This window comes from Nilaparvata lugens, chromosome 3 (assembly GCF_014356525.2).
Source record: "Nilaparvata lugens isolate BPH chromosome 3, ASM1435652v1, whole genome shotgun sequence".
Lineage (NCBI taxonomy): Eukaryota > Metazoa > Arthropoda > Insecta > Hemiptera > Delphacidae > Nilaparvata > Nilaparvata lugens.
Genome location: NC_052506.1, coordinates 27,045,298 through 27,071,209, shown reverse-complemented (window position 1 = coordinate 27,071,209; position 25,912 = coordinate 27,045,298). Strand labels below are relative to the sequence as shown.

Here is a 25,912-nt window from a genome sequence, read left to right as displayed (position 1 = left end):
TAGAGTTGAACTCGTGATCGGTGGAGCGAGCTTTTGAACTTAGTGATTGCTCTCAAAATCCAACATGCACTTTATTGACTCTCAATATAGAGTTCTCTTTTGTCAAGTGGTTCCATTGTTACAGAGAAAGTGAAAAGTGTAAGAGGAAGATAAATGTAAATTTGAATGGAGCTCCAATTTCATGTGAAATAATGTTTGATGACATCATATAAAAATTACAAGTAATGAGCTTGAATTATTGGAACTTGTTAATTTTTACGTACCAGGAAAAGACAATGACTACTGTTCTTTTAAATTTCTCATACTGATACTGGAATTTTTTTTCTCAATAAATTATTCCACAAAAAGGTCAAATAAAGAAGAGAGCTAATGCGTTCGCAAACTTGAGTGAACAGTGTGCTCGTTGTCAAACTCGGCAACACTCTAGTACGGTCTCCCAATGAAGTTTTATTCCCAGATGAATGAAAACCGATTCTCATCTAAAACACTATACTGCAAGCACACCAACTAAACTTAAGATACGCATGTACTATGTGTTGGTAATCAAATCTCAATAGATGAGAGCAAGAAGGGTCCAAACAAATATTGCAGTTGAAATTCTTTAACATGCTACTTTAGAAATTCAAGCCATTCTCTCATAAATTTATGTGTTTCTATTGGAAGCTATTACAAAAACCGATCGAAGTTGATTCTGCTCACATCGTCTTGTGCGATTGGTTTCTCTATTGAATAGTAGTAAAAGTAATAGCATAGTGCAGAAGAATAGAAAGCAAACTCATAGTCAAACAAATACATACATATTCAGTGAGAGAGAGAGAGAGAGAGAGAGAGAGAGAGAGAGAGAGAGAGAGAGAGAGAGAGAGAGAGAGAGAGAGAGAGAGAGAGAGAGAGAGAGAGAGAGTGAGACTGGAATAGTGTGCAGTGAGTTGTCAGACTACTGTTTCTATATAAGTGAATTTTAAATTCTACAGCGAACGAATAAATAATTGAACCTTGAAGTCACCCAAGTTCTTTCAAGAGTCACTTCAAGATTCTTTAATGTAACTATTCTCATTTCTCAGAATGGATAAGACTACTCTACTTCTACGATACTCTGACAATGGAAATTTTGGCACAAAATAAAATAGACATTTTTGAATTGAGAATAATTCATGACACACTCTCATTATATTGAATAAAATTCGTAGTGATGTTACATAGAGTTTCAAAATAGATGTATTTTCGAATCAATTATTGCTCTTGAGATTATAATCAAGCATTTAATTAGTTCTGTCTCAGTATAGGAACTATGTAACTGACAGCAGTAGCGTAGTAACTGTAGCTGCATTTTTAAATCGGGGGACCAAAAGGCGGGGGGGACCAAAAGGTGGGGGGACCAAAAGCTTTTGGTCCCTATAGGCATTTGCGAATGACCTTGCCAACATAAATCTGATTATGTCGGGGGATGGGGGGAATTGTTTGGCGATAGAAAAAGCGACTTTTCAGTATATCCTATCATGTAAGAAATATTTTTTCTTGTAACTTTGTTTTTGTTGTGTTTTGTGGTTGTTGGATCACACAATCTGGGCATCAACAAGATGGTTTCTTTAAATATAGACTATTGCCAATGACATTGTCATTGCTGTAGCCACTCACAAATGACTTGAATGAGTTTGATAGCTTTCAAGGTTCAGCAAACAATATTGTAGTTAGTGCATTTTGAATCTTGGGGTTGTAACCTGGAAATCATGGAGGGTGAAAGTAGCCTGGAAACTTCCCCCCCCCTTCGCTAAACCATTGCTACACAGTGATTTTGGTGAAAAGTTTCAAATTATGATTATGACCAATGGTAGAAGTTTTCAAAGTTGTTAATTTGAATGAGAAATAGATAAATGTATTATGTTTAAAAATATGTCTGTTGAATAACTATGGATAACAAAATTATTTTTCCCTCTGAATTAGCATGCTTCAAGTGTAACGATCCAATTCTCCCACAGCAACGTTAGGTAGGTATGGAAGAGAAAAGTAGGAAAATGTGGAACATGAGACAGATTTTGAAATCAAATAAGCATTAGATTCTCGTTTTGATACGTGATGTTTTTCTGTAACTGGAAAAGATACATGCTATCTTGGATCGTGAGCAAGACATGATCTACATTCTAAATCATTGTGGTTCTTTTTGAGAATGTGAGCATAAAAAAAGTGATGAGAAAATTCTTGATGATGACAAAAAAATCTACTGTACTAGGAAATAAATATAATTCTATTCACAACGTTTTATTCTAGATATGAGCTATAATTTTCTTGGATATTGCGATGTTTCACTTATGATGAAATGCATTTTTGAAACTTACGAATTTGTTCATTCTCTTGAGAACTTTACATCATTCTACATAGCTTTTACAAGTTTTTATTTAGAGTATTAAGAACACTGGAATGATGTTCATACCTGATTCATAATGATATCATCAAAATATATCCATTTGAAATATTTATCTTCCATGCATTAAAATTCATTCCGTCTCTTATATATATATATAGGCCTACACCATAGTGAAATCTTCTTATATGTTTTTGTTACTTCATTCAACAAGACTTCTATGATTGATCCCAACTGATTGACAGAGGCTAAGGCTAGGCACACACCAGTTAGTCAAGACAAGACAAGACATGTTTAGTCACAATACTCCACATTGTTGCTTATGACGCAACTCACACTGATTAGTCATTGCAATTTGAAAAGTCTTCATAAGCAACTATGTGTAGCATTGTGACTAAACATGTCTTTTCTTGACTAACTGGTGTGCGCCTAGCCTAAGATTCTCCAATACATAGTCCTCTATTTAAGCTTGGAAACGCAGTACAAATTTATGCCATTTTCTATTTTATTTCATGCATTGTTCTACTCTTGAAACAAAATTTAAAAACACGATGATTCTCAACAACTGGATCCGCAAGTAATTATTGAAAACATTATAATTCTTTAAATATCGGAATATTTTATGTTTTAAAACAAATGTGTAGCTTCTTCTTCTTTTGAAATCATTCTCGTTCTAGAACTAATAAAAATATAAAATTCGTAAATTTTGAAATGGAAGAATAAAATTCTTTTGGAGAAGTGATGTACAGGGTGAAAAAAATAAGGTATACAAACATAAAATGGATGCATAGCAAACATTTGCTGGCTCACCTGAATTCCTCCAACACCAACAACGTACAGAAGTTGAGTCATGAACAGGGCAGCAAGTAGGTTCATGAGAGTAGTTCCAGACACACTTCTCAGGTCGGAAAATAAACTGCAATGGAAAAATGGGGTTCTTTCATTATTCGCACATCATAGAAATTATTCCATCACAGTATTATTCCAAGTTGCGAAATGAACATTTTCAAAGTTTGAAAACGCAATGAATTTTTCGCCAACGATCTTAAACAACGCTGTTCTAGATGCTCTTAAGGTTCGGTAGAATTTCAGTTGTAGACAATCGCAAGAAGTAATGCAAGTTGTTAGGAAGTAATGTAATGTAGAAGGCTGTTTTCCGACAACACAATTTTCAGCAATTTTGTTGAGAGAAAGCGTTCAGATAGATTCGGCTTGGAACATAGAAAGTGTTGCTGTTAGTCTGAAGTTGGTGCTACAAAACGCGTACGGTACAGAGACAGTTATGAGGCTGCAAAATCCTGAAATCAAGATTATCATTTAATACGGTATTTATGTTCAATTAGTAATTTCTACAATCTACAGTGTCACAATAAATTGCAATTGCAATTGCAGGGAAATAGTCCGCAGTTCGCACCGACAGAATAACATGACTTATTTTTTCAGTCAATTCAATCGCACGAATGTGTGAATATGTAAGACCAATAATTCTGATTTCAAATTTGAAGTCAGTGCACACAACAATCATTGTGAATTCTAATAAACACTCGAAATGAGGTAGGCTACTGATTTATTGAAAATCAAATTCTGAGTACCGAAGTCTGTAATTAATTGTTGCATAACTGGTGCAATTTCCAGTCTATTCAGTTGGAATAAATTCCCTCGATTTAGAGTATTTTTGAGAGATGACTCTGTTAGGTTCTGTTATAGTATCTGGGATCAGAATCGCGTTATCTAGATTTTTCCGATTTAGATTACATGGCATGACAAAATAAACATTTATCAGACACAGCAGAATGTTTCGATTTTATTGCAGTTCAAATCTCACATTCTACAATGAATTCTATATGCTGTGAAATGATACTGACTTATATATTGATTTTTCTCAGCAATATAATTTTTGATCTGATATTCAATGAATGTAGCGAAATGAACTGCGTTCGAAGTAATCAATGATCAAAAATTTCTTCACTTTAACTGTATGCGGAACGTGATTCCTCCCGTTTATCAGATTTAATTGTCAGGTCGTAATTCCTTTCACTCTCTAAGCTGTATTGTAAGCTGCAGTTTTCATTATTTAGAAGGCAAAGTTCAGGAATGTAGACCATCGCCATGTGTGCTTTGAAGAGACCCAACATTCCTAAGATACATTAAGTTTCCGCTGGGAGATGTACTTCAGGGACTCGAGAAATGCAGGGCAGAGGGCACAGTATACAGTATATGAGAGTGGAAGCGTCTGAGCTTGTTCTTTGGAAGTACATTACACAACAAGAGTTAGAGACAAAGGCTCTCTCTTGCTCTCTCTCAGTCTTTATAAGACCAGTGCCTCAGAAATCAGATTCTTAATGAAATTTGAGTTCTTCTAAAGTTCTAGAAAGAGGTGATCAATCTCTTTTTATTAGGTAGGTGATAAATTCTATTAAAAAGCGAAAAAATTGGCTTCATGTCATTTGGGAGATCGCCAAGCGATCATGAAAATCTCACTTGCACATTGAGGTTTGTTTGAAAGATGATTTTCTTCTCATTTCTGACAGAAGAAGTAATCTATTGTTTGGATTTGGATGTGATCCAGGAAACCAAGGAGCCAAAATTGATCATCAACATTTTTCAGCAGATGATCGTTTCCAATGTGGTCAGTTTCCAAAACGCTTCTTCCATCTCTGTCTACTCATGAGACAACAGAATCTTTCAAGATTCTGTTCCTAAACTGATAGAGAATATTGCTTGAAATTCCAAGGAAGGTTAATATTACACGGTTGTCTCAATTTGTTTCATGGAAGTTACATTCTAATCTATTCAATATACTTTCTGGCTAATTCCATTATGAAATTGGAATAATTTGCTTTCATCGGGAGCCACTGTTTGACTGTTTTGAGATGTAGTTTCAGTGATAGCCTATAATGTATGATGTATGGGTGTTATATTTTGTAATTGTTTGGGAATTTTTCCTGTTACATATAGCACCAAGAACAAAAAATACCATAACATCAAGTTTCGCTTTTCTCCTCATTAATTCATTCTCTCATTCCTCTATGATTTTCCCTTCATTTGCTTAGAATACAAATTGATTTCTTAACTATTCCATTCATACTTCCGATCAGTGTTTAAAAAGATACCCTACAGTATCAGATGACACCATGTCATATATTAATTATTAGTGGTATTATTTTCACGAAAATCAGAAAATGCATTTCAATTATTATAGTCATCACTATTATGGCTATTTATGCATTTTATTCATTTTTATCAATACGATATGCAATTTTTAATGCAATACGATTAAACCGGTATGAAAGATAGATATATAAATTCTTCATTGATTTTGATTCTGTTGATTCATTGATTCCTGAAGAAGGTAGAATAAAATATTCCTATGAAGTTCTTTGAATACTCAAGACACTCATCAGCATAGCTCTCAAATTTCTTACTGGCTTATATAGGTCTCTCTCATGATAAAGGTGAAGGTCTCTCAACATTTCTAAATATGGTTTGATTCTAAAGGAACTACGATATGTTGCCAATGATAAAACATATTTGGAAAAATTCTAAAATTACAATCTTCAAACGTTTTAAAAACGATTTAAAATCAGAGAGGTATTCAGCTAGATTCCCAGAATAATGAAGATTTGTTTCCAATAATAAAAATGATTTAATAACACTAGTAAAATCAATTTTGTCTGAAATCCCAACTTTTATATGAGACTCATCATTTCGTTTCATAAATATAGGCTGATCAGTTTTCCAAATACTACACATTCAATTGATTGATTCAAACCAAGTTTCATCATAGGACAAATTATAAACAAATGAGCTAGAATGGTAAAATCAACCTGAATTCATAAGTGCAATTTGAACATTGAACGTGGTATAAATTACTAAAACGTTTTTATGGTGCTTGCAAGTACTCCGACTTGGTATTTAATTTGAAAGATTTGATTCTATCAAATGAGAGATGAGAAATCACGCTCTTGTAAGCTGTTGTTAGTATGATGAAGCTTTAAGTGCTAGTCATAAAGTTAGCGGTCCAAAGTTTATGGTGGCTTCATGAACGTATCAGGAGCTCTCAAGTTTATGCACTTCTCATTTTAATGTTGAAATAGACGTAGAGGTCAGATAATTTTGTTACAATATAATCTCAAATACAGCACTAGATGAAATGTAGAAACACAGGTCCTCACCCAGGGAAGATGAATATGTATGCTGTGTGAATTTTGAATTTCAAAGCAGGTGGTAGTCAAGTAGTGGTCTAGCTGTTGATACTAGAGATACGATATAACACGATAATGAGGCTCTACTTCTAGATTTTCAAGAGAGGGAAACACAGAGTGTGATATTTGATCAACGAAGAAACAACTGAGGTTTTTTTCTAAGACTGCTTCAAAATTTCGGTTATGATAGAATGTTATCAATTCATGTATCTTTCATTTTCTGATACGTATCAGTTATCATTCGTTATTGACTATTATCAATTATTATCATCCCTCTTACCAAGTAGGATATACCTACATCGACTTGTTCAAGTAATGATAAATGATGAAGTAAATTGATTTAAGGGCATAGATTGTGCCCATGATCATTATATAAATAAATGGAAAGCTCTGACGGCTTATTACAGTACTGGAGCAATACAACATTATGAAAATGGTAGCTTTTGAACAATATTAATGTCTAGCTTATTGATGAGTGTCATTGATCAATTTGGTAATTGCAACGCAGCACTAATAAAACGGCCTCTATACAATGGTCTATTCAATCATCAGGGAGATAACTCGATGCAACAAATCAAAGAGGTGGGTCAACAATTAGCACTCAGACTGATTGCATTGATTGGCACTCCAACTTGAGTGCTACTTTAGCATTGACAACACCTAATTGTGAGGCTAGCTCCCAGTCCCAGGTAGGAACTGGTATTAAAACAGTTTATAATTGCTGATTGAACATCCAGTCATAGAGAAACAATAGCGAAAGTAGATATCCCATGGTATAGGGAATTTATGTCGCAACTTTTTCTGTTATCTCAAGCCGATTACTGTCGATTATTGTCAATTTTTACTGTTTTGTTGGGGTGAGAGTGTATGAACGGCACAATTTGAGAGACTACCCGCGTCACACAGCTGCATGGGAAAGAACTACGTGAGCTACCGGCTTGAGATAACAGTAAAAGTTGCGACATAAACGCCCTATACCATGGGATATCTACTTATGCTATCGTTTCTCTATGATCCAGTGTACTTGGTTCACAGACTGTGGAGCCAGTTCACATTGTTATATTGACTCTGCCCAGTAGAACTATGCAACTTGGAGAGTTACAAACATATTGTAACATATTGGCTAAAAATAAACTCATGAGCTGGCCTGTATTGAGGTTATAGGAAGTAAGCTAGTTGTTATTACATGAAGAGAGAGATAATATAAATAAGGTTGAAGACAGCACTAATGATTTTGTTGAATTGAATTGAGTTTTAAATATTCAGCCAGCAAGGGAGCTGCTTCGTTCTTGGAGAAAAACTGAAAGGATTAAGAAATACATATGAGAGAGTATAGAATAAATCAATAAATGTAAGAAATATTTCATTAGGACAGAGTCCACTTCCACTTCAAATATCTGGATTATGATATCATATATAAGCAAAGTAATTCTAAAAAAAGCCAAGTTCAACTATATTCGCTGAAACCCTTAATCGAACATTTGATATGAGTTTAGGGGAAGTGCCAAGAGGGAGAAAATAAATGTTCTCTAAGAAAATCGGTATTCGTCCACTACATGCGGTGGTGAGGTATGGAGAGATACCAAGTATATGAATACTCACAAAATGTAGCCTCCATTCATTCATAAGATATATCTGCAGCATTCAAGGATACAGAAGATGTTATCACTTTAGGAATGATACCATTCAAAGTGAGAAAAATGTGGATATGCAGTATAACCTCTCACGAAATTGAAGACCAATAAAGACCGAAGTAAACAAATCACCATTGACGTTTGCCATCAAAACGTTTTCCAATGAGAAACGCAGCTGGATAGAAAAGAGACGTTGTTGGACCTTGGAAGCGTACGTGGAAAGGAATTTAAATTGAATTGATATCATGCATCAAGGATCGAGTTGTTCTTGAGAATGTTACTAAGCTCAAACGCGAACACCCTTCCACAAAAATTCGATTTCGGATACAGTTCAAGGAATTTTTCACAAGTTTCTCTACTACACTCCCGACAATTTAGCGAAACCAATCTTTCAATTTGAAATGATTTCGGATGATAAACGTTACTGCGAAAGCCACTAATACAAAATAGTATCTCGAAAACCTCGATTCCGTTTCAAGTTTTGAAAAATTTCAAACCCCTCTGAACGCATCTGCTAAATCTTCAGCTGAACTCTTGTACCTTTTTTGGATGATGTTTTCGTTGTTGAGTTATTGAGAAAATCATTGAAAACGAGGAAAAGACGAGGGAAAATCATTGAAACGAGAGAAAACGAGGAAAAAGGTTATTGTACTTTTAGTCCAAGCTCATTAAAATTGAACAATTTTCATCCAATCCTTGAGAATCTTTTTCAAGCATTCTTGGAGGCCTGCAAATGTTTTATTATTTTTGGAGCTTAGAGCTTGTTCTTAGAAGATGCTATGATTCGAGTAAATTCATTAGTAATTCTCTCTGATAGAGAATTTCCTCTTTTTATCTTTTGTTAACGTTTTCACATTTGTATCGTAAAGATACTATTCATTATATTTGCAATTCACGAGATTTAACAATCTCTGACTATTATATTATGAAGATTCAAACTACTATTCTAATCATTCATCTATTCTAATTAGAATTAGTTCCTGGCACTATCCTCTTGAATGATAAACCCCAAATAAATGAATGCAGCATATTCACTAAAAGGAGAGCTTGACTGAATTTGGAAATTTGATCAAAAAGTTTTCCAATTCCAGAGTTCATGAGCCTTCCAGACTAGAACCGAACTGATTCTCAATGAAATAATATTAAATGCAATATCGATCATGTCATCTTGTTATGAACAGTAGTTCCCATGCCTACTGGATATGTCACTCACATTCAAATTCGGTATACAATGTCAGCTAATCTGACCTCATGAGATACCAGTTGAATCTAGTCTGGTGCTATTTCCAAATCCAATTACCTGGTGTTGAATTACCTAAGCAAGTATCGGTGGTCAGTATGTGGTGCAACTCATCACAAACTCAATTCCATCTACTCAACGGCAGTTCACGTTGATCAATTCAAGCCACTTTCAACTCTCTGTGAGTGGATTACATCTTCCAGTATTACATTAGGTATAATCTTCCAGTATTGTATTAGGTTAGTATTCATTAGGTAAGTTAAGTAAGGATTAGTAAGTGTAACGAATCAAATTCTGATGGGTAAATAAAAATCCCTACTTGAAAGAAATTTATAGGTCTAAGTGGAATAATAGGCTAATATCGCCAAATGCGATAACGTTTTTAAAGATTAGATAATATCAGGTATCATGGCTAAATTTATAACGGCCGAATAGAGATGGAAATAATTTGCTACTTATATAATATTATATAAAGTATTGAAAATTTGAGGTTAGGCGTAAAATATCTATTGATCGGCGACCTAATGATCGATTGAGTCGCATAACGTAGAATCTAGCCAGACACCTTGGCAGAAATTTATTGTAACTAAATGGTATGCAACTAGAGGAACCAAAAATGCACATGGCTAATTGTTATAAAGTGAGAAACAACCTATAATCATTAGAAAATTATATTGCATGTAAAAAATGTACTAAAAACCCAAGATAAAAATAAATTAATGTATTAAGGAAGTAGGAGGTTCGTAGGCGCATGTATAATGTAACAAATTTGCATGAACCAATCAAATGGTAGCAATTGATGGGCGGTAATAGTGAGCCGATTCAAATATATTTGTATATATTTCTATAAATGATAAGAGTTTGTGAATTATTGTTGTTCAGTTTATGTTTTGGATATGGCCCGAAGGCAGATAAATTATCAGATGTGTAACATAAGTAATAATTTAATACATTGGCACGAACTATTTGAGCCTTGAACGGCGTAGTAACGAAATATTTAAATTTTATGCAAATTTGCAAGTCGGAAATGAAAATTGTGAAAAAGAAAAGTAGAACCTGCCCACTTGCCTGCCAACCACTACCATGGAATGTCACCAAAATTTGTAGAGCACAATATCTTTTACTGTACCTTTTTAATGACTTAAAGTTAAATCAAATTATTAATTTTTCATAAGACTTTGTGATGCTATAGTAAAGCAAAAGTCATTTAAATATTTTTTAATCCCTTGGAAGAGACGACTTCGGCCACCAAATATCCAGGACTACCAGGAATTCGGATCGCCATCAGCAACTTATGAAAAATCCAGCACGTGAGTGAAAAATAGTTGAAATAATAATAGGGCGCCCTCAGTGCTTCGAATGAAATGAGAAATAGAAGCTAGCTCGTCGAAAAGGTTTTAAAAATTAAGAAATTAATAGAAATACTTGCGCAAGTCTTAAAAATGGTATAAGAAATATTTTATTGAATAGGAATGAGTCAATTTATATATCAAAGGATACACCAATTAAAAGAATATTAAGTTCTAAGCTAATAATACAAATGTTCACATGATCATTGATTTTATAATGTAATTTGTGATAATATAATGTAGCTCTGGTTCATTAGATAAATTGATCTATCTATCTATTTCCATCAGGTGCCGAATCTTGCACCCTGAGATATATATTATATATTTATTGGAAACTGTAGAAATTAATATATATTTAATTGTTGATTTGTCAATTTATCATGCTCTGATTTGGGAAGTTAAAATATATAAAGTAGGATTGTCCAAATCGACAAGCAACAGCAAGTTGATGTCAAAGCTACATGCAGATAAATGCATAAGATCAATGAAGTGAAAGCACATGGTAAAGTTTCGTGCTATAGAACTAAAAAATAGTACTGATCTGTGATATTTTATTTGATTTCGTTTCTTGTTTCATTGTATATTTGTTGCTCTATATATTTTCTTTATTAACCTAACTTTGAGATTATTTGTTTAATATAATTATGTATCAAATTTTTCATGGTGTACCATTCTTTTTATTCCCCAATACCATAGGATATAAATTATATATATATATATATATATATATATATATATATATATATATATATATATATATATAAATTATCAGTATAAATTATTGTGAGAGCTCCTGAATGAGCCTATTAGGATCTTGGCGAAATTATAGCCTGGAAAACCACGACCAGATTTTATAGTTATTAATTATTCTCATGCTCTACCGATTGACGCCAAGCAGGAGGCAAAGCGTTATTCCATCAAAAAAGTAACGTGACATAAGTTAAGAAGGAAAGAGTACAAATTATCAGAAATACTACTGATAAAACCTGAAAAATAGAATAGAAAATTGAAATTTCTTCAATGAACCATTAATTCCTGAATGGGACACATGCCTATTGACTATTGTTTTAAAAGGAAATCGATAGGTTATGTAGAATAGGTGATTGAAATATGGGAAAAGGATCAAGAAATTATGATGGAGATGTATACGAAAGAAAAACATCATTGGTTAAATAGAAAAGGAACAACATACTATCAACGGGGTAGATGCAAACATCAGATCAATATAATGTCATAAATACCAGTATGGTCAATAGTAGATTAGCCAAAAATCAACTCAATTCAGGATTAAATCATGCTAAGGTCACATTAATTATAATGTGTTTTTTTTAAATAATTATAAAAATTAGCAGATGGTTAGATTTCGAAATGTGAATCAACTGCAATTCTGAGCTGCAGTCCCAGGGGTCTAAAAAGTACATATAAAATCAAAAGTAAAGCCAAACATTTGATATTACTGATTTTCTATACTCTTCAATCACCTGCTCACTCAATTTACATCAATGAAAAAAAGCTAGAATCACTATTTACTTGGAGGATTGTTTAACCAAGAAAAGACTGCTTTTTTATTGTACATTACAGAGAATGGAAGCGGGACTATTTCCAAGACTAGACAAGAGTTTTCAGCTAATTGCATCCAGTCAGCAACGCGTACCTCGACTCCATCCCAAAACACAACCTAGAACTGCCAACATCAGGGAAACAAATCGCAAGTAACTCCGAGTGGATGAGCTTGGAAGCATTCTATTATTTGGAAGAATGAGGAAAGAAACGGGAAAAACGTAGAAGGATTTAGAAAGGACTAAAAGGCTGGAAACATTAACGAAGCAATCTTGACTTGCATAATGTTAGGATGAGGCTCTACATAATATACGCTATCTTTGTGAGGAGTTTTTCGGGAGCAAACTTCCACTTTCAAGTGACTGATTTACTTATGCTTGAGTAATTCACGAACATTCCATGAGATTAAGAAATAATAAGAATTGGTAGCTTTCTACTGAAGTAAGAGAGAGGTGCTATCATAGCTATGTCGAATTATGAATTCATTAGTACATGCACATCTTATCAGTTTTAAATGAGTGGGAGAGAAAAAAGCTCACCCCATTTCTCTCCCAATCTAGCTGATCGTCAGGATTCAAATTACAGTTAGATTATTAACTTCAACGGAACACATTAATTCTACAATGTTATTCTACGTAAAAGTCCAAAAATTGTTATTATAAAATGAATTCAAAAATACTGTAGAATGTTAGAATAAGAATAAAATATCACACTTTGTGAACCTGTAAACATTTGAAAAGATTCTTTATTTACTTAGAATATTAAAACAGATAGAAACTCACAAACAATATTGTTATAGTCTCATAAACTTCTCCCCAATTGTAAATGAATAGATCACATAGATTGAGTATATATCCCTATAAGTACTATATATACGACGAGTTATTTATAGTTCTTCATTATTTTCTTTCCAATAAAATAAATAAACCAATAACCCAATAGAAGGAATTGAAAATGACTTCTTATTTCTAATTTATGCTCCCTATAGCTTATACTCTATGGGATCACATGTCTATTGTCTACTGTTTCATTTCGAATCCCTTTAAAAATCAATATCACAAGAAGGGGAAGCAAATAAAAATCAAACGCCTCCAGGAATGAGTTTATTACTAATCCAAGCAACAACCGTAATCAAACTCAAACTCAAGGAACGACAAAAACAGTTGAAAACTTGTATTCTGAACACAGAAGGATGGAACTATTTAAAAATAACAAGTATGATTTACGTATATGCAGAGATTTGATAAATATGAATGATATTTGTGCATGGATGAAACTAAACCCTGAACAACTGTTGGAAAACTCTCCTGCATCTGACTTGAATAAATTTAAAATACTTGGGAAGAACTCCAAAATCTGTTTTTTTCCAGTTGAAATTGCAATCAAGAGTTTTGGAATTACTCATCAAGAGGTGTTGGATGCTTTTAGAATTATAAATGAAACGTAAGTTGAAGATGAAGTGGGAGTCCGTGGATTTCCAATGCAGATTTCACAAACGAAGCGAAACTAATTATTCCAGTCATTTGACACCTATTTAGAAGAGCTTTCGACGACAAACGAATCAGGTTAATTACTTCATCCGCTTCGTTAATTAAAAATCACTATTGAAGCTTTTATATAAATATAACATCAATTTCTTTGATTTTTCTGTTGACTCTCTTCTCTATATCGAATATCCCCTTACTATTTTCTCAATATCCTATCTATTTTGAATTTTTGCCTATGAAATTAAAGCTGTAACGTATAAAAATTCGATAAGCAAGCAAAATCGCTAATTGATAGAATTTTATAGGTCTGGAGCAAAACAGCTATTCTATTATCGCCAAGTGTGATAGCAACAAGTGAAAGATTAGATAATAACGGGTACCATGGCTAAAATTAGAACAGACGAATAGAAAAGAATTTTATTTGCTATTTATTATATTATATAAAGTATTGGAAATTTTGAGGTTAGGCTTAAATACCTACTGATCGGCGACCTAATAATCGATCAAGTCATATAATGTGAAATCTAGCCAGACACCTTGGCAAAAATTTGTTGTAAACAAATAGTATTCAACTAGAGGATTTGGAAAGCACATGGCTACTAGTTATAGAGGGAAAAACAGCTTAATAACATTTAAAAATATTTATTATCTGTAATGAGCATGGAAAAATACACCAAAATAAATGAATAAAATATTAAGGAAGTAGGATAGTCATAGGTGCATGGATACATTAGTGAATTAGCATGAACCAATCAAATTACAGAAATCAATGGGCGGCAATAGAGAGTCGATTCAAATGTATATATAAATATTTTTATAACTGATAGGAATTTATAAATTATCACTACTGAGTTTATGTATCGGATATGGTCCAAGTAATTATAAATTATTATACCTAAGATATAGGTAATAATTTAGCAGATTGGCACGGACTATTTGATCCTTTTAATGGCGTGGTAGTGGAATATTTAAATGTATGCAAATTTGTAAGTCGGAAATAGGATTGTAGAAAATAAGGGTAGAACAGAGCACTTGTCTGCCAGACGCCACCATGGAACGACACTAAATTTTATAGAGCACAAGTCCCTTTCTTAAATTGTACTTTTGAAAGACTCAAAATATAAATTCGTTAATCAATATAAGACTTAGTGATGCTGTATTAGAACGTAAGTCATTAGATATTTATTTATTCCCTTGGAGAGGACGACTTCGACCACCAAACTCCAGGACGACCAGGAAATTCGGATCGCCACCAACATCTTGTGAAATTCAGCACGTGAGTGATAAATTATCGAAATATATAAATTTAGGGCGCCCTCAGTGCTTCGAGTGAAACAAAAATATAAAAAGCTAGCTCGTCGAAAGGTTATAAATATTGAAATTATTATAAAACTTGCGAAAGTCTAAGAAAGTACAAGAAATATATATTACTAGTTATATGAATTGTATCGAATTTATATGTCTAAAGATGCACAGATTGAAGGAGTATTTCAATTCAATATTATAATGTGCATATGCTCACTCAATCATTAATTTTATTAGCAAATTATAAAGATATAAATGTAGCTCTTGTTCACTGGATAAATTAATTTATCTGACTCCACCAGAGGCCGAACCTTTAGCCCTGAGAGATATATATTGAGACATATACTGAGATCTATACATATTATTATATTTGAGATTTATGATTTATCAGTTGATTATTTTATTATTTTTGGAAAGAAGATATATATTGGGATTTTTAAATCGACAAGCAGCAGCAAGTCGATACCTGAGCTGCATGAAAATAAATGCATACGTTTAATGATTTAAAAGCACATGGTAACGTTTCGTGCTAAAGAACTAAAAGGTAGTGAGCCAATCTGTGATATTTTATTTTTGATATAATTGTTCTTATTTTTATTATTTTTGCTTGTTGCTCTATCTATTTCTACATTCACTTGGTCGTTGATATTTTCTTGTACAATGTACAATGTATGTATCAAATTTTTTATGGTGTATCCTTTATTTATTTATCCACTTCCTTGCATGAACAATCTCATATTTATTTATCAAGTTACCAATATTGAAATATTAAGAAAATTACCATCCGACTTTATTCTTCATCGAATAAGTTGGTTTAGTCACCGATATTTAGCATTGATAATCAAATCTTTGGAAATAATACGTTCCAGAGATTTGCATAAATTATACAAGAGCAGTGAACTGCGGGAGCTCCTGAGCGAGCCTATAAGAATTTTGTCTAAGTTGTATGCTAAGAACCACAACCAGAGTCATACAATTTTTTACTCATGCTTTACCGACTGCAGCCACGCCAGGCAAGCCGTTATTCACAAAAATTACGTGATAAAGGCAATAAAGAATTTTTGGATAGAATGTGGAAATTATCAATGTATAAGAGTTTTATGGTAGAACCACAGGAACTAGAATACATTCTCCATTCTAGATTCGTTTGTAAGAAATTGTTTTGAATTTTTCATTACAATTTGTCATCCATTTCTGGATGGGCTTCAGAATTGAGCGATGGTGAGTTTGCAAATGATGATGAAAAAAATATTCTATCCGCTAAGCATCCCACATCTGTGCATAGATTTTTTAATATACATTAGGTTAAATTTTACCTGTGGATTTTCTTATGAATTTTGATGGTCTAAAACATTGGTTAATCTTACGAGATACCAAAAAGTGTGTCTTCTCATCACTATTGAAGAATGAATTTAAATTTGAAAGTTTGTAAACTGTTGTATGGTTTTTTATTGAGTAATATAAAAAAAACAATAAAATTGGTGAGTTTTAGGTGATATAAGTAGATATTTGTTTCATTTTTGAACTAATAGAAAATGTGTGTTTTTTGTGTTAAATGTGTGAAATCTATGTGTTTTTATTTCATAATAGAAAATGAACTCACTAGAAAAGATTATGAAATATTAAAAGACATATAAACATGAATAGCCCCTAGTATGAAAATACTGTCAACTTTACGTGGCCTTGTGATGACTTGAACGTGGTCAATAAAACATACAAAAACAAACTTTATACAAGTATGATGTATGAAAATATAGGCAAGATAATTTGAAAACACTCCTTCTATAGAGTACAAATTGGTGTAAAACAGCGATGAAGTGTTAAAATTTCATAAACTTTATTGGACACTCTTGTAAATTACTTTGTAATAGTCCATGCTATTATTACCTCCGGTTCAATAACTCTCCTAGATGAAATTTGATAACAGTTTCAAAGCAAATTCTGGAAGCTCTTTGAAAAGCTTGAAAACAATTTTGCCTTTATTGCGTTTGACGTGAATGCATCCCCACAAACGTGCTACTTTCTTGAACCCTCAGGTGCTACTTTTCTTGAAGGAGAACGTAACGTGGGACAAACCCCTTTCCTCCCATCTTCTGAAACACTGATTAAAAACAAATATTGTTGTAAGGCGTCTCTGATGCTCAAAGCTGTCTCTTAGAAGCGCAGCCGTCAGCTTTATCGCTTGACAGCATCTGCTCCAATAATTATATAGCCAACGCACCAAACAATTTTCAATTAAAATTCTACTCATTAACCTGAAAACCTCTCCTCTAAAATGATATTTTCCCCCATCTAGGTAGAACTAATATATCCCTTCGTTAAAAACTGAATTTCTCAATGCAGTTACGATTGATGATATCAATTAAGATCAATCAGGGTTTATCTAACATTTGAATTTTGGCTTCAGTACAATTATTAACTCAGTAAATGATCAGTTTAAGTTAATTCATAATTTTTAACCAGATAGTACAGCTCAACATATATTTGGAATTGAATTAAAAAGACCAAGAAATTGTCAAAAAACCTCCAAAACAATAACTGAGATGTTGTGTTTGCCTAGTTTTAAACTCAATTTTAAATCACACCGTAGTCGAGGGTGAATCACGCTGATTTAAGTTCTGGACTTGACGATTTTTTATAAATCCTTGACTCGGAAAGAGGCGAGAATCTAATTCAAGTCCTGGACTTATAAGCCCTTCACTCAGAAAGCGATATTATAAACTCCAGAGTCTTATGTGATCTCTAAACTCCAGGGTATATTTAAGTCCTAAACTACTTTAACGCCAAGACTCGGAGAGCCAATTTTCTGACTTGAGAGTTTAAAGCCGGTAAATCAGATAACTTGATGCAATAGCATAATTATATTTTCATTACTACAATAATTGATTAGAAATCTCAAAAGAAAGTTTCGTTATTTTGAAAAATAAACTTCATAAAGAGCGATCCCGTTTTCTGCATTCATCAAATGATAAGAAGTGAAATGCCGTATCATAAGAGCTCATGTTATTCATAGTTTGTATAGAATAAGTTAAGACTTGGCTCGCCATTCGAAGAAATAACAGCGTTGCCAATTCGTGTAAAAATGCGACTTTCTCAAATTTCCAATTCAACCACTGAGTTGTATATATAAAATCTCTCTATTTCTCAATAACTCGTCAAATGTCAGCTTTTAGCATACGAAATTTAGTACACAATGCATAAAATGCATCCGCTCTCCTTACTTAAAAATTCCTTAGAAAATATGTTCTTCCATTTTTGGCAATTGTAATACCAATTTCAATTAATATTTCTGGCAATAGGAATAATAGTTTCAATTAATTCTCACAAACGTTCTCGTTTCCACCACCTACTTATCTTTTGATAAGAAAAAGTTTCTAGCATGTCGAAAATTTCATGTTTTCTGCTCGAAATGTCTCGACAATGACGAACATAATAATAAGCCTAATTAAAAAATAATTATAGGTAGAAAAAAATGATCCAGATACCAATAGAAATGAGACCTTGTCCCCGTTATTCTGATTCAAAACTCTTATTTATATAATAAGATTCTCAATAATATAATTCTAAGAGGAGTAATATTCAAAAGAAAATCATATATATTCGCAATGAAACATTTCAGGAAGCTGCAATTTTACTCAGATGGTGGGCCATTTCTTGACTCATTTTATGCAAACTATAAACAGTTTCTCGAAAGGTAATAGGTTCTGAATTGTACTTCCATCATTATTTAGATTGTGGTTTCCACCAATGAATGAGTTTGCTAATGGAACGCTCTTACAGAAAGTACTGCAGAACGCTGAATACATTCAACTTAGCAAAACAACCATGTATGCGCACTAGTGCGCTTAATTTCACTACAAAATAATGTGCTTCCACTTTCTACGTTAGGGCTAACGTTAAACTGATTAGACTCCAGCTGTGCTTGGTTCCGAAGCGAATGTTGATAACGGTAGGAGTTGAAAGCATGAATTATCTTATAGGTACCAACTGAGAGCCCTCCTTTCAACAGGATGGAACAACTTATTGCATGATAAATTCAACTTATAGAATACACACTATGGAGGTATTCATATAATATATTTGGACTATTGCTACCTGATGAATTCATGAATTGAACCAATTATTTGGATTTGTATAATAATTATTGTATAAAGAGTTTCTTGAATTGTTTTGTGGTTTCCATAGCATCTTCAGCGTACAAGTTGCATATGTTGAGTACTGAATGCCAGAAAAGTTTCTCATGTGAATGATCAAGAATTGGATAGATAAATTTCATCCAGAACATAGAATTTTCCGTCTTTAGGGGATGAATTTCATGTAAAAGTGAATCATTCTAATGCCAGATTCAAATGGATAATGCTGTATGTAACTATAATGTAAAAATACCAATAATGTGTAATGGTGACCTTTTTCACCAGTGACTTTCGATTGTTGGGAGTGTAACAAAGGGAATGCAATCTATGAAACATGACTGAATAATTAAATAACTATTCACTACCGGTAATTATTTGAGGAAATTCAACATTGATGTAACAATATATTGAATCTCAATAAGGGGGAAGTCTATAAAAATATGTGCTGATAGATCGATCGTAACATATTAATTCAAAGATGATCGGTTCAGGTGGTCACGTTGAGCTGTCGATCACGGTTACCTAAAAACATTCGTTAGGTCACGTCAGGGGCTCTTGAATTGATCAGGAGCGATCTGAAAACTCTGACACCGGGTCAGAACCAGCCAGATCACACGATATTATTATTAGAGTTATACACTATTATTTTTTTTAAGAGAATATTTTGCTAACAGGTAACAGTAGATGAATTTTTCATTCCTGTGAAGTAATTGAACTCTTTCCATACCATTTAACCATTATGAGTATCCGAATTGTCTTCTTAGTGGGATTTAGTAGTTACGTCAACGGAAATGGAAGATACATTTTTTAATGAGATTAGAAAGCGATTCACTCGTAGCAACGTTGGGAATGGAAGACCGAACATTTTTCTTTTTGGAGAGAAGCGAGTGACAATCAGACAGGCCCTCCGGGTTTTCCATTCTCATTACCTACAGTAATTGAAGAATTTCAATCTGATTCTTATTAGAAATGCACGATATTTCATTTATTTATTCGTTCCCACTAGTTCTAGGTGAGTTGAGATTTAGAATTAAAACAGCAATAGTATATTGTCACAACAGTTGTATCTTGTCTTCATCAAGAATGAAGACAAGTCATCAAGAATCGATGTAGAATTGAATCCGTTAACCGCTGGGCCAGAACTACTACTCTACTGAACAAAAAGAAATTCATCAAGTAGTATAATACATAAATTGCATTCGTATCTGGCATTGAGAATTTTTTTACATAATTTAGGCCACTGGAAAGCACAGTTATGGCACTATTACAGCATTAGGAATTGAATAAGAGCATTGATTGATAAATAAATATGATGGATAGCCTATACGGTAATATTACAATATAGGTGAAATTGAAGATTGCTGTAGCTCTCAGCAGAATTTCACAACATGGTCCATGACCCATGACTTGCGATATGAAATGGAATTTCATAGATACTTTGAAGAGCTGAAGATGATGCTCTAAAACATTTTTAGCAGAAAATATGATTCACAAAATCACAACCAAAGTTGAAGCAATGCAAGTCATAACACTGAAATACTCTTCTTCGTCTTGCTGCATGATCATCACTCGTTTCTTCAGTAAAGATCACAGAGTTATTCTGATTATACCATAAATATTCGCTGCTTGCTGAGAGTTAACCTTGTAATTGAAATACGAGTATCATCAATAATGATCAACCTTTTCGAAAGATAAGATGACAAACTTTCTTGTCATGAGCTTTTGGCGGTTGGAGGAGTGGTATGCACGATATTAGATGATAGATAATAAGCGTAAGTGACTATGGTAGAGCTTCTCGTTAGTAGGAGGCTGTCAAGAAAAATTATTGATGTTCATTTTTAATCTCGAGAAGCTTTTCCTCTTCCCAGAGTTTTCTCTCAACAAAAGTTCATGGTAACAGATGATGAAGTTTTCTGTCCTTCACATCAAAACATCGACAATCTACAGTCATTCCATAATTGAGTTTTACTGTTAATTGTGATATTTTTACTTTCTTATCTCACAGATCATGATTCATAATAAGTTTACTAGGATGAATTGGAATGGATTAGAGCTGTACAAAGCTGAAAGTCGTTTCAACAATGTCTGAAAAAAAAAACAATTTATACTTGATGATTAATAGAGATGCAATTATTTGAAATGTATTGTTTGTGAGCACATCAGATCTCCCATTCATTGCGTGTCCTCTCCTCTTCATAAGGTAGCGGTCGCTAGGTGGAATACATTTTTTCGCCACACTTGGATGTAATGAGCTGGTTTTCGTGCGTCATGATATGGAGGCCGAAAATGATTGTTTTTTGACCAGGCCGGTAAAAATTTTTACGGCCCTAGGGCTGTAAAATAGCCTTGAAGTCAGCTGATTCTTATTTGATGTGAACGGGTTTACAATAGTATATTTCGCACCTAGGGCCGAAAATGAGATATTTCCGGCTCGAAATCGGTTTTTAAGTCCGAGGCCGTAGGCCGAGGACTAGAAAAGATTGAGAGCCGGAAATACATTTTTGCCCATGGTGCGAACGCTATTTTTCGCCACACCACAAAAAAACTTCCCAATATATAAGAAATTAAAAAATAAATAAAATTCAAACAGCCTATTTTGATAGTTTGAATCTTGGTTATGACAACTTTAACTGTCAATTAATTTCAATATTACTGATTAATAATTTACAATAGTGACCATATTTTTATACTATTAATATTAGGCACGAGCTTTGCGCCCAGTGCAATATATCATGGATAGATGGATGAATAGAATTTTCATTACTATTTTGAAATAATGTGATGAAAAAATTAATATAATTGCATATTTCACAGTTTTGTCTCAAAATATATCTAAAAAATTGATTGAAATTTAAATTACGGTAACTAATATAAAAAATAGGTTATAAAAGTCGAAATTCATCGACAAAAAAAAGTCATTGACTGAGATTCGAACCTAGATCATGTTTGTTATTCACTGAGCTTTGAGTTCTGATGTGTTAAGCCTTTACGCTCTCGGCCATTGCGTATTGTTGAACATAGGGGCCTGACTGATAACACTTAGCATACATGTAATTACTGTACTTTACTGTACTGTAAACTAGACTTCTAAAAAAGTTTACTTCACTCCTAAAAAGCATACAACAGACTTTGGCTCATGACTTATATATTATTAAAATTAATATTATTATCTGTCTCACAATATGTGATTATTAATTCTCACTCTGAATTAAGTCAGGTAACATATGTAGGCTACTATAATATAGTGTATAGCGGCAAATTTGAAGCCGGTTTGCCGGCATTTTCACAGCAAAATATTGCTCTGAAAATATTAAAATCATAGAGAAAACATTTGAAGATTCAATCTTGAGTGGGCCTGATGTTTTCTCTATATGGTTTAATATTGAAGAAAAATGATCTAAAAGTTTTAATAATGAATTACGGAATAATTACTAGGAATTTTTCAGTCAAGGCTGAGTTTCACCAGTAGGCTTACCTTAAACTTCAGATCTCTGCTGTATTTTCTTATTATTATTGTTGATTGTATTGCATTAAGAAGTGGAATTCGATAATAAAAAAGAAACAATTATTACTCTACCTCACTTTTGAATATTGATACAATTATTGTACTTTGATTTAAAATTTGATTCTTCACTTTTAAATACTTGTGATATGTACCTTTCTGACAATGGACAATGCAGCCAAGATTATATTGTTGAGGCTATGGAGATATCATCATATTCTATTGTTTGATATCAAAACACAATAATAAATATTAAACTATGAAACAGTAATTTATAATAGTATATTTCGCACCTAGGGCCGAAAATGAGACTTTTCTGGCTCAAAATCGGTTTTCAAGTCCGAGGCCATAGGCCGAGGACTAGAAAAGATTGAGAGCCGGAAAAACATTTTTGACCATGGTGAGAACGTTATTTTTCGCCACACAGAAAAATAAACTATATATATATATATGAGAATAATAATTATCCTCATTGTCTATTATAAGCACTTCCGAAAGCAAAAGTGGAAGGTCATAGCTCTAGCAAATCTGAGGTAATCTGAATATCAAGAAATTGTCCAAGTATTTTTATTTTTTATTCTGATTTGACAAAATAACCTAAAAGATTATGTTCAATTATGTAAGAGGTTGAGTTTATACTTTTTATTCTTCCAAATGACAATAAGATGATATTATTATAAATGTTTTAATTATTGAATGATAAACACAAATAATTAAAAGTTTTTGATCAGCTGGTTTATCACACTTGAAAAAGTTTTTGATCAGCTGTTTTAGCACACTTGAAATTTGGCCAATCTGATGTGATCTGAATGTCAATGGAAGTTTAGGTTAGAAGTACTATCCTTCTCTGAAAATCGAATTATTTGAATAGTTTATAATATATATCTTATCTGTATTTTATTCATTTAAATAAAATGATAGTATATTATTACAGAATACTTTATTGAATTCTAGAAGCATAAAATGATTCCGTTTATCCACCATGTTCCGTGATAAACGCTTTACTAGGAGGTTTGAGGTTAGATTCTATTATACTCTGAAAATTGAATTTGAATAGTTTATAATATCTCATTTGTATTTCATTCATCCAAATAAAATGATAGTATCTTATTGCAAAAACTTTATTCAATTCTAGAAGCATAAACTGATTCCGTTTCATAAACTATTTTGTAAACACGTTCACATCAAATCAGAATCAGCTGATTTGAAGGCTTCACACATGTAGGGTGAATCTTGTACTGAGTCAATGGTGTAGAGGCTATAAATTTTGCAATGCGTGTGTGGACGCTGAGTGAACACCAGACTGATTGATTCACTACAAGATTCAATACAATTGTCGGAATCGCGGGAGGCCTAAACGCTCGCTCACCCTTGATTCTTCTAATGACAGATTGTATAATGATGAAATTTTTATAAGTAGTGTAGCGGACGCTAAACACTGAATACGGATACCTTAAAATTATTACCTGTGAAGAATGAGCATACAAAATCATACAGGTCGAGCAAAAATCCCGATGTAGATAATTTACGGGACTGCGTCTCTAATAAGTTCTGAAGGATTAAAATACGGTATTTGGACCAAATATCGTTCAGAATATACTTCGAGAACAGAGTCTTGTCGGGTTTTAAGCTCTATTGTAGGAATTTATATGATCTATGGCTGCATCTGCTGTACAATTGATGTGTTCGCTCCTAAGTCGAGGTAGGTAACAGATAAAAGCTGATATATGAGCAGGTAAGGACAAAGAATAAATATCTCGATCTGACCCCACTCGCTACATCCACTTAGACCTGTTCCAATATCCAGCTTAATTCAATTATTCCAATGATCGTATTCGATCGGTTCTTGATGATATAGAACGTATCAGACACAATAATTGACAGGCTTAAGAAATAATCGAACTCAGAAAGCGAATTAACAAAACTGAAATATATTATAATAAAATATGTAATCATACAGTGCAGGTTCAGAATTTGATTTACAGGTTGATAATAATTTAGCATTAACAGAATAGTTAAAAATTTTCTTGTGCTTGCATGATACCATGCGTGATTCAACAGAATTTTACAATTGATAAAATTGAACAGTTTTGAAAAAATAGTGAAAAAATGAATTATAAAATATTTTTAAAAATGCTCGGGGTCGTGGTTCAGGCAGCGGAGGATAGTTAATCAACTACAAATTCTTATAAATTAAATATGAATAAATTCTAGGCTCTTAAATGCTAAAGCGCTTGTCGGCGTGGCCAATAATTTAACGAAGAAAAAATTTATGTTTCTGCACTGAAATATTTTCGAAGCGTAGATTGGGGCCCCTTTTAAAACTTATAACTCACGTGAATTTCCTTGGCGGTCGTGGTTTTCTTCTTTAGATCAAAAATCGTTTGATCGGCGGCAATCCAGGCTTCGGTTTCAGCACGTGGGGAATTTTAATTTAAATATCTCCTTCACCGAATTAATTAAGGGATAATTTACTTTAAGCTTTTAAATTTATCGATTGATGAAAACAGAAATTTACAAATAACAAATAGATTGGCCTAAAATATCGGCTCACAAATAGAACATTTAAAATCGAACAAGAAATTTTCACAAATAGGTCTTGGTAACTATAAAAAGAGATCTGCACGGTGAGGATTTCAAAAGGGAAGTGCTGTCTTTTCTCTAAGCTTCTTGGCTAGACCTTGCTTCTCAGAATCTCGATGTAATAATTTGCATAAAAATTTGCCATTGGTAGAACGCTTGTGACGTAAACATGACGTCAGTGGCAAGCAGTAGAATACAATTCCTTTAATTACAATAATAATTTAATTTATGTAATTCTTAAAACTGCTTAATCTTCTAGACATAGTTCCTCTCATACAATGTACATGTGCTAGCGTAAATGATAAGGCAGGGTTGTTGTCTGATAATAGATTAACATGTGTTGCTTTCAAACGATCACCTTCTTGGTGCTATTTCTATGCACTATGATTGGCTTAGGCTTGCCAAAGAGATTTAATTACCATGTGGTTCAGTTGAATTAAATCATTAATAAATTAATATTCTTGTACAATTTTTATTAGGTTTGAGACTGTTATAATTAATTTCTGCCGTTTTATCAATAATATAATTTCATGCTATGACCTATTTAGTTACAAT

The 25,912-nt window shown here is 32.9% G+C and overlaps 1 protein-coding gene across 1 annotated transcript in view; it reads right to left on the bottom strand.

Moving 5' to 3' along the window:
* Window positions 1-25,912, bottom strand: part of LOC111064142 (adhesion G protein-coupled receptor E3) — a 160,203-nt gene that overhangs the window by 19,000 nt on the left and 115,291 nt on the right. The window contains exon 3 of the mRNA XM_022351858.2: window positions 3,170-3,275. Within this exon, the coding sequence (XP_022207550.2) occupies window positions 3,170-3,275 (106 nt within the window). The remainder of the gene's footprint in view (window positions 1-3,169; window positions 3,276-25,912) is intronic.